At 33.9% G+C, this 14,186-nt stretch overlaps 1 protein-coding gene across 3 annotated transcripts; it reads right to left on the bottom strand.

The window, feature by feature from the left end:
* Positions 1-3,320: 3,320 nt before the first annotated feature.
* LOC132640676 (uncharacterized) lies at positions 3,321-10,624 on the bottom strand. Of its 3 annotated transcripts, none has more exons than XM_060357361.1 (8): positions 10,261-10,619; positions 9,769-9,842; positions 7,976-8,056; positions 7,634-7,718; positions 6,850-6,947; positions 6,386-6,473; positions 5,407-5,758; positions 3,321-3,767 (listed from the first exon to the last, which is right to left on the bottom strand). In XM_060357361.1, exons 1-8 carry the CDS (start codon positions 10,543-10,545, stop codon positions 3,514-3,516), a joined length of 1,317 nt encoding a protein of 438 aa, XP_060213344.1. In that variant the 5' UTR covers positions 10,546-10,619; the 3' UTR covers positions 3,321-3,513. The 3 variants fall into 3 exon arrangements, with proteins under 3 accessions (XP_060213344.1, XP_060213345.1, XP_060213346.1); XM_060357363.1 differs by lacking the exon at positions 3,321-3,767 and adding an exon at positions 3,780-4,780 and having other exon boundaries at positions 10,261-10,624; XM_060357362.1 differs by lacking the exons at positions 6,386-6,473; positions 6,850-6,947 and having other exon boundaries at positions 10,261-10,621.
* Positions 10,625-14,186: the final 3,562 nt, after the last annotated feature.

Here is a 14,186-nt window from a genome sequence, read left to right as displayed (position 1 = left end):
TACATTCATGGCAGGATATATTCTTTGAACAGATAGAGTAAAAGAGAGACAATGTCAGCCTGTTCTTGTCGTATACGTGATATACCTACGATATACACACCATAGTGTGTATATCAGACGTATATCGAATATATACCTTCGCCTTATCTTGATAGCTCATTGTATACCATATGTATATTTGGTTCTAAGTGGGTTCTAAGTTTTGGGAATTCAATCTAAACATCCAAATTACAGTATACCTCTTTCAAATTCATTTTGGCGATTAACGTTTTATCCTAACAGCTCCCAAAACATCAGAAAATAATATGACGACAAAGAAACTACATAACATAAAAATAGCAGCACCAGCTAAAAATTTAACCAAAGCAGAAATTAAAGACTCGAAGTAATAAAGGTATCGAAGTTTACCTGTTTTGTGCGCAATTAACTGGGATGTCGAGGTCGTCGAATCTACTCTTTCGTTATGAATCGATTCGAACTCGATTAAAGTAACTAAAATTCCAAAATAAAAAAATGGAGTAAATTGTTGGCTGCTTTTTATCGATTAAAACTTGTGTTGTAGGGAATTTTGGGTTCCAGATCCTTATATTTTCAACAAAAAGGTTTTTTTTTCTGATTTTAAAAGAAAATCAAGACTAGAGTAGAAATGAAGCTCAAGACTTAAGGACAGGAAACTTGTGTCTCCTCCGAAACCTGAGAAAATCCCCCCTTTAAACGATTCACTTGCCTTGTATTTATAGATTTCATTTGTATTCAAGAAAGAGAGGAGCGTATGAGAGAGATTAAGGACAGGGGTGGGGATGGCAGAACGAAGCGTGGGGGACAAGGTGAAATGGAGACAGAGAGGATGGCAGAGGTGTGGTGGGGAGAACGTGGGGAACAGGCGTGTGGAGGTGTCAGAGAGAAGGAGAAGTGACGGAGAAAACAATGGGGTGTGAGTGCGGCGGCTAGGGTTTAGGGTGAAGGGGAGGAAGAGAACGACGATGAAGAGAGAGGAAGGGGAGAGAGGAGGAGCGGCGGCGAAAGAGATGAAGGGAGAGATGAGGCGGAGAGAAAAGAGAAAAGGGAGAAGACGATGAAGGAGGCGGAAGTCGAAAGAAAGAAGGAGAAATGGGATTAGGGTAAAGAAAAGAGAATTGGACTGGGTCGGGTCGCGGGTAATGGGCTGGTCCGTTTGGGCTGGCCCATTAATTTAAACATGGTCTGAAAATGTGGGGTTTAAAATGTGGGTTGGGTATAAAAATGTAGGTTATTTATTTGGATAGGGAATAATATTGTATTGGTATTTTGGGCCATTAATTTGTTGGTCCTTCCTCCGCTATTTAATTATCTTCGGGCTTCTAATTTAGTAACTGGTAAAATATATATTATGTAAAGACAATAAATAATTAATATGTAAAAAATAAATATTTTGCAAAGTGTTGTCTTGTAATTAATTTAACGAATCGGAACCCGAAAACGAAACAATGACTAACTGTTTTTAAAAATTTGTGATAAAGTAATGCTCATAATATTGAAAATAAAAGTAGTGAAAATATCGCGAAAAATAAAGTATTTAGCTCGTTAGTAAATTTAAAAACCCGGGTAAATTAAATAAAGGAGGGACAAAATTGGGTGTCAACACCATTTTCTATACAAAATTCATACCAAAATTCATACAATATTCATACACAAAATAGTGAGAACAAAAAATAAAAATGAAAATACTAAAATATACCTAAATTATACAATATTCATACCCAAAATAATAAACCCAAAAATAAAAATAAAACATACCATTTTCATACACTTTTTATTCATACCCAAAATAATAAAACCCAGAAATAAAAATGAAACATACCGTTTTCTATACAAAATTCATACCAATCATTTTGACCATAAAACACGTTGAAGAATAAATATTTGTTTGTCATGAATATGAAAACGTTTGTTATTAGGAAAAAATATGAAATTTGAGTTTGAGTAATGGTGTATTTGAACTACTACAGTGGAGGAGTTAGAGAGATTGAAAAGATGAGGGAAATAGAGAGAGAAATGATGATGAGAGGAAGAGAGAGAGAATAAAGGAGAGATTTTTTTTTATATATATATATAAAGACTTTGAAAGTAGAAACTGAATCTTACTATACTAATCTTTAAAAAAAAAAAAAATCGTACTATGCTAAGCCAAAAATTAAAATCCAGATTATGTTCCTAAAAAAGGGCCCAAAATCATGGAAAGACACATTAATCCCGAATTTGGTATGTTTAGTAATTAAATTGTTATATTTTGTAAATAAAGAAAAGTATCCTTATGTTTTGTAATTTATAATTTTAAGTAGTATTATTAGGTCATTTTCCCTTCCAATCCAATAATGACTATATGTTTATGGTAACATCATGTTCTCCCACATATTAAAAGGGATGATGTTTATTTGCGAGCCCGGTCTATACTGAAACTATAGAAACAAGACGACCGAATTAATGGCCTGCGCGTCGAGTACATGTTTGCACATAAGGTTACGGACTGTTGAAAAAGAAAGAAGCTCCGGTTGGAAGCAGTTCGTAATGGCTTTCTCAGACATACTACAGTATCACTGAATTGTTGAACTTACTTCATTTTTACAGCCTGCAAGTTTATTTCCCAAAGTTCGAATGTAGTTCCAGGTTTTTTATGAAAAAAAAGTTAACTCTCTGGGAGTATTAACGGCTTTTCTTGGCGGCTAATAATGTCTCATCGTTCATATCATAAGAATCAAAGTTCTTTTGGAAAGTCTTGGATGTTTGGCAAGTCATTTGGATCAGCAATTATATCTTTTTGATGATCGTTCCTTGGATAAAAAACTGATGCTTGAATGTACTCCTTTCGTTCAATTTTATAAAACGAAAATTGTTTCGTATAGACCGGTCATTATTTCGATCGTCTTGTTTCTATAGTTTCAGTATAGACCGGGCTCGCAAATAAACATCATCCCTTTTAATATGTGGGAGAACATGATGTTACCCTAAACATATAGTCATTATTGGATTGGAAGGGAAAATGACCTAATAATACTACTTAAAACTATAAATTACAAAACATAAAGATACTTTTCTTTATTTACGATTTAAATGGTGCATTGTCCACTCTCATCAATAATATAGTGAAACTCATGCAATTGCAGAGGTAACAAAGCCACCCATCACAGTGATAGTTACAGAATTAGACTACACCCAGAATTTCACCAAAGAAAAAAAAATTCAACCACCCCTTGGCGGCAAGAAAAATTCAATCACCCCTTGGCGGCCCTTGCTATTGACAAGAGAACAATTTTAAGCCCCTAACTCGCCAAAAAAGAAAAGAAAAGAAGAGGACAGATTGCATACAAGTGCAAATGAAGTGAAAATGTAAACATAGAGCAGCTATTGATCTTACTTTTCTAGATTCAGAAACTAATCTACGACAAATGTGCCAACAGTCTCTTTCTACGATTTAATCAAACAAATGGAAATGTAAGACTAAGCACTAACACCAAATGAAGAAGAAGAAAAACACTACAAAATATCAAAAAAGTATTCCAGACCTTGACCAATTTCCCAAATTGAAATGCCTGCCCCCCATGAAAGAGCTTCCTCAAGCCGCATTGCAAGTGACATGAGTGAAGGGTAGAATACAGCATGCTGGACATTCTGATTGTCAGAGTACAAGAAGAAATGTTCAGCGCTGTTCTCCTCCCATTGAATTACCGGCTTGTGCTGCTCCAGCAAAGAGAGATACTCGTGTGCTATGATAGGCCCCCCACCTAAACCTGTGCATGTAATGATCCTTTAGCAAATGATGACCATATATGAACAACTAAACAACTAAAGATTCATTATGCTCTTTAAAAATTAAAGATCATTATCTACTGTCAGTCTAAAGGCAATCCATCTCATTATGATGAAAAAGAGGGGACATTTGAGCTGCAATGGTAGAGTAGTTCACCGGGGAAAATGACAAAAATGGTCCCTTATCTTCCGTAGTAGGTTCAAAGTAGTCCCTTAAGTATCAGCTGAGCAGTTTTGGTCCTTTAAGTTTGCCAAAAGTGAACACTATTGGTCCGCGTCAGATACTTACCAAACTCTGATTGTTAAATTTAACCAAAAATAGGGAGGAAAAAAAGACTACCAAAAACACCAAAAATTTCCGTCAAAATCCCAGAAACCGCAACATAAAAATTACATCAGACACAAGAATAGACAAAAAATAACAGGCACCTCAAAAAGTTGCACCACTCTTGCAATAGACAAAAATAACATAAACTACAAAGGTTGTACTTCCAAATGTGAGTTCCAGTTAAATTTAATAATCAAAGTTTGATAAATATTTTGACGAAGACCAAAAGTGCTCAGTGTCTGCAAACTTAAAGGACCAAAACTGCTCAGGTGATACTTAAGGGACTACTTTGAACCTACCACCAAAGATAAGGGACGATTTTTGTCATTTTCTCTAGTTCAACAGGTCTCGGTACACTCCAGCAACATATGTGTAGCATCTGTCAACAAATAAAACGATGAAAATTCAAAGCAAAATAAAAGAAGCTCTGGGGAAGCACAACTAAATAACGGCAGCTGGCCTAATTAGTTTTTGGGTTGAGATAGTACAAGTATAGCAAATGGCATGATCAGCCAGTCTCACCCATTATTTACCAACTACAATCAGAAAAACTTGGAGATGCAAGATCCCTTGAGGCCGGATATTTGATTCTTCTACCCTCAAGTGGACAAGGATGTTGTACAGAGATGCCCAGCATCAACAGCTATGTGTGACCAAGATGGTGGTCTAGACACCAAAGTTGCGGAAGATTAGTAATTCCCCAATTGTCTAGTTTAATCATTTTTTGAAAAATCTAGAATTAAAGACATTTTAATCACTAACCCTTAAATTGAATTAAAAGGTTGTTTTGTTGCACTTAAATCAATCAAATTTAGCCTTAAAGCCAACGCTACGTGAATATTTGCATTAATCCCCATAGCCAACTGAAATTTTTGTTTGCAAATCCCTTCCAGGAAAACATATATCACAAGATCTCAAGGGATATGCGTAAATAAATGGAGTCAATCACTATAAGAACTTTAAGCAGTCCTTTACCTTACATGAAATTAACTGTGTCTTTACATCTATAATATCTGCATTTTCTACGATCTTCTTCAAAACTTTGCAGAAAAGGAAAGTTAGAACTCTGCAACTCTGCTTAACTAAATGCTTGGCTAAGTTTCAGTAAATTTTGCACTTTTAGCATTTTTTTTAGAAGGCAATCCTGCATAAGCCAAAAATCTTTAGAAGATCCTCTTCTTTTTCTTCCTAGAGAACAAAGGTAACATAAGTCAACAAATTGGTGTTTTTCTTTTTCCTTAGGGAGAGGGGATGTTGCTACATAAAGCACAGCAAGATAAATATATGCATACCTCCTGACAGGACAAAATCGTTGCCATAGAAGTTGATGCCCACAAAGATTTTTTCAGCCAATCTCCTACCCCTGCTGCCAGCACCCACAAGAAGATGCAAGGTAGAGCGTATCCACTTCAGAGGTGCATTGGGACCTGGATTGTAAGGACTTGAATGGTCATAAGTCATGAGAGAGAAACCATCTACAGCATCATAAAGGGCTTGTAAATCTTCTGGTCCAAAGTCATGCTCCTGCAGCTTATCTGTACGTGGTGGGCCTATCACATAAACTAACTGCAGATTTGTCTTGCCATTCGTTTCTAAGCGCACAGCATGCATAGCTTCTCCAAGTTGCTTTACAAATTGCAATGCCTATACTTGCAAAGCATCAAAGGAAGTGAAGAACCCATCAGCAATCACTACTGGAAGAAAAGAAAAAAAGAAAAAAAAAAAGGAATAAGCGACGTACAAATTTTATAGCTAAATAGCAAAATCCGTGACTAATCCTATTTAGCGACGGATTATCAAAAAAAAATTGTTAGCTACGAGCAATCAAGCAACAAAGTTCGTAGCTAATTCCAAATTTTTTTTGTAGTGAATCTTGTGAATTACTTTTCCATATAGCCAAATTACACTCGCTAATGCAGAGTTCCTTAAGTTTAAATAAGAAAAAATCTCAACTAAGAAGGTTCTAATAATCTTGGGCTTGATTTACGTTGCACGTAGTTATCTTCTTGTGAAACGTTGTCAACATAATAAAATATTTCATGTAATAGATTTCATGTTTGCAGCTCTTGTACAAAGCAAAAAATGAAAAGTATGAGATAGGACCTTACAAAATTAGGGATCAATTATTGTCATAAAAAAAAAAATTAGGGATCAATTATTTCTCAGAAGTTAGAACCAGACACCATCTTTTATAAGAACAGAAAAAAAAAATCATAGGTCATTGTTCCTTAGTGTATTACTAAAAGGAAAAAGAGAAGGTAAGCACTTCACCAGATTTCTCATTTCTGAATTATGTAAGATGCCATAAGCTACCCATCTTGACCAGGACTCAAGTACAATACCATCATATTCCATTTCCCTACATAAGACGAAAGGATCTCAAAATATGTGGGCGAACTGACATAAAACACGTTGCTAATAGAGTGGATAATTGTTGGTTTGGACTTTGGAGGTAAGTTTTGCCAATGTGTATCTAATGAGTAATTGCAATGAATTTTCATCTATGACCTACTGATTTTGGATAAATATGCTTAGAGATATTTGTAAGTGATTCAATATCTAATCCTATCAATAATGATTGCTAGATTATCCATTTACTATCTCTGGGCACAACTCAGGTGGCCGCAAATAACACCGGTTTAACTTCTTTAACTCGCAATAGTTGAGCAACCTTCCAGGAAAAGGTCAATAAAGGAAGATAAAAATTCAAGCAGACAGCTAAACCAGAGACTCACTTGCACTCCATTATGATAAGGTTGATTGCTTTCTCCCTAAGCCTCTTCTTCTTAAGCAGCTCCACCGGTGTCGCGTCCAGGACAACTCTAGGTAAAATCTATAGATTGGAAACAGAAAGAAAAACAATAGACTAGCTGGTAACCCAACACTAACTTATACGCTGAAACTGAATAACTAAATGAGGTAAGATTAGAGGATTAGTTAATTCTCAGCTGTTAGCATCATCTCTATAGGCTTCTCTATTCAAGAGAACTTTAGCAAACAGAAAGCAGTTCCAAGAAAAAAGCTTTATTGGGAGCAAGTGATCGAACAAGTAATAAACAAACAGAACTCCAGTTGCCTTTAGGAGTGGCAAACCAGCAGGTCGGATCAGATGTGTTGGTCGAAATGGGGTTAAACACAGATAAAAAATGGGTTAACACACGGATAATGTGGATATCCGTATTATCTATGGTTTCAGGAATAGTCAAGTGAAAACACAAGCTAAAAGACAAAATAAGCTTAGACTCCCAGAAAGTAAGAACTCATGAAAACTAACAGGCAGGAAAATGAGTATTGATAATATGGATAACCTTTTAAGCAAATAACCCAACACGTCACCCTAAATTTGATTCCTGATGAAATCACGTGGAAACCTTTAGTTTTCTTCTTTTTTTTTTTTTTTTTTTTTTAAAGAATGGTAACAGCGCTTTTTGTTCTCTTCTTTGTGCTCCAGTTGTATAAGTGTCATAAATTACACTAAGTATCTGCAATAATCTATTTCTGTGTGACTGGCTACCATACCAGAGAATTTCCTTTCATTCGAATGTCTGAAATCCATCCTCTATCAGCATTATGTCTTCCATGCAGAACTAATTTACTTCCTTCACTGGCATCAGAAAGTACAAGAGGTAAGGATATTAAACAGATTTGTGATCATAATTCATAAGATACTGAAGAGTATTCCTGATATTGCGGTCCTGCTAAATCAGTACTCATTACTATAGTTAATTAAACTTTGATTCATTGATTTCATTTATTTGATGGTAGCAAGGACCTGGTGGAGATAGACGAAAACAACAAAATAAAACTAAATCTGACGTACTAATACTATTTGACAGTCAAGGTAATGATGAGTTCACTTACTTCTTCAGTTCATACCAAACAGGTGATAGATGTGTAATTTTAGAACAGAATTTCTTCGCCCAGTCATAGCCTTTTGAATTCCTGCACCATTCATCATACCATCATGAACTGTAGAATCCAAAACTACATTTATGATTGTCAAAACAATTTGTTTTAGCAGGTAGTTACGTTGAAGTAGGGGTATTTGGCACTTCTAAGAAATTTCTATTCAGTATAATTTCATGCCAAAATGAACAAAAACAAGCTAGTGAAAAGTTCCTCTACTCACAGTTCTAATTTTGCCACATTTGTCCCATCACTTGAATCCTCAATACACATGTAGTTTGGGTGTGCTCGGTATGGAGGAAAATATTCTCTTTTCCAATTTTACCATGTTCGGTTGGTCAAAAATTTTGTTCAGAGGAAAATGACTTCCCCAATGGAAGTAGGGAAAACAAGCTCCATCACATTCCAAGTTCATTGTTCCTATCCACCCAATGCCCCCAACCCCCATCCCTTGACCATCCCCCCCCCCCCATCCCCACCCCGGCCACCCCACTTACCACCCCATCCAACCCCTATAGTGTTTTGCTAAAATTACATATAAACGTTCTTGGGATAATATTTTCTTGCTTACTTACCGAACACTAGAAAATAAGTAAGAAACCAACTATTTTCCAAGAACACATTTTTCTTCGTACCGAACACACCCTTTAAGTTCTCTTCAATCCCAAGGTAGCTGGATTGACTATAAGAGTCATCTATATCCATTCCTCCTACAAGACTCATCATAATTCAACTACTTTTAGATTAGCTGTCAACCTACTACAAACCTTCTCCTCAATCAAGATGTGGGACCATCTCTTGAAACCTCAATACACATAGTTAGAGTTCAACTCTAAAACAGTTTTCCAGTTTAAGTACATGACATTTTGAAGATTACCAGACTAGGTATAGTCTAGTACTCCCTCCGTCCCATTTTACCTGTAGCTTTAGCTTAAAAAAATTGTCCCAAAATAATTACTTCCTCTGTCCCAATTTATGTGATACACTTTCCTTTTTTGTCTGTCCAAAAAAGAATGATACATTTTTACATTTAAAAACAATTTAACTTGAAACTTCCCCTTTTACCCTTAATAAAATAATTTGCAGCCACAGAAATATCTATGACTTGTTTTAGACCGCAAATTCTAAAAGTCTTCCTTTCTTTCTTAAACTCCGTGCCTAGTCAAACTATATCACATAAATTGGGATGGAGGGAGTATCACTTTAGGAATTCAGGACTAAAGTTGGCAATTGCTTCCAACTATACCCTCAATATGAAAGAAGTAGTTCTTTTTAATACAGCTCAATTCTCAAAAAGCATCTAATAAATAGGGGTGACTTAGTAACTATAACTTGTATTTATCGTTTTTCTTAACGGGCGCTGAAAGAGCTAAAACAAAACTTAAAATGAGACGTAGGGAGTACGAATTAGCGTCTAAACCTGTTTAGATTCTTCTAATCCTTTCCAACCACCAACCACCCAAAAGATAAAAGAAAAAGGTGGATTTCAACATACACAAAATTAAGGAAATTTAAAGTGCATGTAACACATTTGGCCGGCCAACCAAATATAATTACATTCGCTAGCCAAATATACAAAAAATAAACACTATTATCTATAAAATATGTATATTTACGTATACTATACATTACTATGCAACAAATATACATTTGTTAGCTACTATTATTTTGGCGGAAGGCTATTTATGTCAATGTCTCAAAAATTAAACATTACTTAACAAAAAAAAAAAACCATAAAATGCAAATACCATGGAGTTATATAAGCCAGAACAGGCTTTCCAAAATGCCTTCGACTAATATTCTCCGAAACTTTCGAATTCTCCTGCAATTCTTAAATTTCACCAAATAAATCAAAAAAAATACAAAATCAAACTTCGAGGAGTAAAATACATACATTTAGAACTTCACGGTAGTTAAATCGGTTTTAACTAGGCCACATTGGTAAACACAGGGTCTATCAGCATTAATAACACTAGTAGTTGGGTAATACTCCGTCCGTCTGTTTCAATTTAGCGTGATACTTGTTTTTATATTTGGAAATGGAAACAATTTACTTTTAGTAAAGATTTATAGCTATGTGACTCATTTAACACTTTATAAGTTTGAAGCCTTCTCTACTTTTTTAACCTCCGTACCCAGTCAAATAGTTCGCATAAATTGAAATAAATCAAAAAAGAAAAAAAAAAGGGGGGAGAACCCACAAAATGAACAAAATCAAATTTGGGGGGTAAAATACATACATTTAGAACTTCAGGGTAAGTAGAATCAATTTTAACGAGGCCACGTTGGTAAACATAAGGTAAATCAGCATTAGAAACAGTAGTAGTAGAAGGGTAATAGTAACTTTGACGGTAAATTATTAGTAGTAAAGAAATGATGAAGAATAAAATGAAGAAGGCGGTGAGCCAACGATGTCGTTTTGTGTGTGAGTTGTGGGTTTGGTGGTGTTGTGATGTGGGCTCGATTGGGTCGGACCGGTGGTGGGTTGGGCTCGGACCGACTCGTCTGGTTCGTTTCTTAGCCATTTTTGATCGACACAACTGCTGCTGCAATTTTTATTTTTCCAGGAGGATACAGGACTCCTTTTAAGAGTCTGTTTGGAAGTAATTACACAGCGTATTACTGGTTTGTTTTTCATAGTCTTGTTTAGTTGCACAAGTGTAATTTTATAATTAATTTAATTTAAAAATAAAATTTAATTATTAAAAATTAATGTTTGAAAAATTATGTGCCTTTATAAATGATACTCCCTTTGTCCCAAAAAGATTATATTCCTTTCCTTTTTAGTCTACAACAACATATCCAGTTGGATCCCACAACGTGAGGTCTGGGGAGGGTAAAGTGTATGCAGACCTTAACCCACGTTTCCTTTTTAGTCTATTTCAAAGAAATTATTCTCTTTCTATATTTAAAAATAATTTAATTTTATGAGATGATTTACAGTCACACAAATATCTAAGGCTTATTTTGGACCACACCTTTCAAAAGTCTTCATTTATTTCTTAAAATTTGTGTCAAGTCAAAAGAGGCGGAGGGAGTATTAAATTAGGTATTTAACGACACATTGTTTCTTGAAAGTATATTAATTAATAATTATACATTTGAAATTAATATTGTAAAAAATAATTGATATATATTTTTTAAATTAATTATATTTTAATTTTAATTAATTCAAAAAATTAAAAGCAAACTTTGTGAGAACATCATGGATTTGATGTTTGACAAAAAAATTATTTTTTATAAATATAATGCCATAACATTAATCAAATGTTTGACCAAAAAAATCTATCAATTGTAAGTGAAAAATAAACAACATGAATGTGAAAATAAGTCAATAATACTAAAGCAAATAAACTAAAATCGAAAATATAACATAAATTCAAAAGAAAAAGAAAAAATTTAACATAATATTCTTATGTCAATTCTAACATAACATAAGTAAGTTCCAACGTAACTTAAGTGAATATAATTCAAAAGAAAGAGAAAATATAAGTCTATAACCTTATTCACAAGGAAATTCTACTTTAATAACATCACTCATTATATGTCAAGTTTGTTAATGATTCATTCTTTCTAATATTAAGAGGTATAGTTTCAAAAATTAGAATAATAACACAGTTATGCTAAAAGAACGAGCAATTACATGAAACCACAAGAAGTAAAGATTGGGAATGAAAAGAAGGGAATGAAAGATAAATAATATAAAAAAATATTTTTTTAAAATAAAAATAATTTAAAAGTGAAAATAAAAAAATTAAATAATAGAAATAAAAATGAATTAGAACAGAAAAGAAATTAAAATAAAGCAAAAAAAAAGGAAAGAAACTAAAAAGGAACCCTGTAATTACACCCAATTATTCCCCCCCCCCCCCCCCCCTTGAGAATTGGAGTATGTAATTACACTCAATTTCCACCTAACCAAGTAATTACTTAGTCAAACAAACAGGTCAAACTGTGTAATTACACCCGATTACAATTACCCGGTGGCTTTCCAAACAGGCCCTAAATGATTGAGATAGATAATCATGTGAAATATGTAATAGCTTAGGAGAAAATGACAAATATGTCCCTAGTTTTGGGTTATTTAAATTTGTCAAATACTTACCGATCTTTATTTGTTAGATTTGATGGAAACTATGGAAAAAAAAATAGTGGAAACTCATATTAGATATAGAATTTTTGTTATTTCTGCTATTTTTAATTTATTTCTAGAGTTAGTGCAATTTGTGAGGTGTATTTTTATCTTTTTTGTTTTTTTATATATCTTTCTAGTGTCTAGTGCTGCTTTTATATTACATATTTTAGGATTTGACGAGTGTTTCTTGGTGCTTATGGTTTAAAAAAAATTGCACTATTTCCTATAAATCAAACAAACATAAATTGTTAAATATTGGACGCAGACTTAAAAGGTTAAGACAAACTTAAAAGGATTAAAATGTTTACTACATACTTAAGGGACTATTTTGAACATATCCCAACCATTTTTGTCTTCTTTTTTTTTTTTTTTTTTTTTGCCTAAAAACAAGCCTACTAATCTGGATTAATGGATGGGTCGGATCAAATAGAAGGCGGGTTAAAAAAATGGAAACTTACAAAATGAAAGAAATCAAATTTGCGGGGTAGAATATATGTGCATTTAGAAGTTAGAAATTCACGTATGTTGGGTCAGTCTTAATAACAAGGCTACGCTGGTAAACATAGGTCTATCAGCATTAATAACAGTAGTTGGGTAGTAGTGATAACTTTGGCGGTGAATTATTAGTAAAGAAACGATGATGAAGAAGAGAATGCAGTAGGTGGGGACGCAACTGTGTCTTTTTGTGTAAGAGTTTATTGACCCGTGGGTTTGGGCTCAGGCGCGGAGCTAGTCCTTGGGTGTGTGTTCCGTCGAACCCAGTAGCGAATCATATATTTGTATTAAATTTTTTATCAAATATGTATTAATTATTAATTTACTCAGTAACTTTAAGGAATTAGAACCCCAAATTCACAAGCTTCAAATCTTGGTTCCGTTTCTGGATTTGGTGGTCCGGTGATGAGGGCTCAATTGGTTTGGACCACTGGTGGCTCGAGGTAATCGCCTGGTTCGCTTGTTAGCCATTTTTGATCTACACAAGTGTATCTGCAATTTTACTAGGAGAGGTTGTTCCCTTAAACAAATGAAACAGCAATGCCAAATATGTAACAGCAAGGAGCAAATGAACAAAAATGGTCCCGTTGTAGTCAGGTTCAAAATAGTTCTTTTAAGTATCCACGGATTATTTTTGGTTCTTTAACTTTGTCAAAAAAAAAAAAAATTAGTCTCAGTCAAATATTTATCATCTTTATGTGTTAAATTAAGTCAATCCCACTTTACCCTCCTAACATTTAAGGGCCGGAAACTATACCCCTCCACATATTAAATGGGAACGATAACCCCCTTATGCAATATTTTTCAGTGAGAATTTTCTTTTCTGAATCAAAAAAAATTTCTTTACATTTGAGAATTAAAATACAAAAATATATAACTTTTATTATTATCTCATTCACCTATTCATGATGTACTTCTTTTAGGATATAATTTTAAAATACAAAGAACACACATAAATAAATTAATACTTTACATAACAACAATTCCTTTATCTTACTATCACTAAAAATTCCTTCGTCAATATATATTTCATAAGAATTTCTAAAATTTCACCCAAGATTGACTAATTTTGCATAATTTCTTGAATTTTGTCTATAATATTTTTTTTCTCATTGCAGAATTTTTAGCAATGATCTCAAAATAATTAAAAAAAAAAACTCTTAAATTTTTGCATAAAGTAAAAAAGACGAAACCAAAGTATTGTTTTGGATGAACATATTATACTTCCACTTTTAATAAAATCTCATGTTAAGTCCAAGGAACATAAGAAATAATGGCAGATCCAGAATTTTAAATAAGGGGGTTCTATATTTTGGAAGGAGTGGGCACTAAATTTTTTTACCAAGTGGTTCATAAAGGTAACAACAACAACAACCCAGTGAAATCCCACAACGTGGGGTCTAGGGAGGGTAGAGTGTACGCAGACCTTACTCCTACCAAGGTAGGACGACTGTTTCCGAAAGACCCTCGGCTCAATAAGAAAAGCATAAAAAGAGGTTAGATAAGGCTAAAAGATTCAAAGCGATGTGGAAATGA

Source organism: Lycium barbarum, chromosome 5 (assembly GCF_019175385.1).
Source record: "Lycium barbarum isolate Lr01 chromosome 5, ASM1917538v2, whole genome shotgun sequence".
NCBI classification, from domain to species: Eukaryota; Viridiplantae; Streptophyta; class Magnoliopsida; order Solanales; family Solanaceae; genus Lycium; species Lycium barbarum.
Note: the sequence above shows the minus strand (reverse complement) of the source record. Positions and strands in the feature narration are given on the sequence as shown.

Bases quoted from the DNA above. Each gene is read 5' to 3' on its own strand.
- LOC132640676 (XM_060357361.1), bottom strand. From the start codon at position 10,545: ATGGCTAAGAAACGAACCAGACGAGTCGGTCCGAGCCCAACCCACCAC. The intron at 9,843-10,260 runs GTATGTATTTTA...TAAGAATTGCAG, and splicing joins CTTACCCTGAAGTTCTAAAT to GAGAATTCGAAAGTTTCGGA. The intron at 8,057-9,768 runs GTATTTGCATTT...TGAATGGTGCAG, and splicing joins CTGGCTTATATAACTCCATG to GAATTCAAAAGGCTATGACT.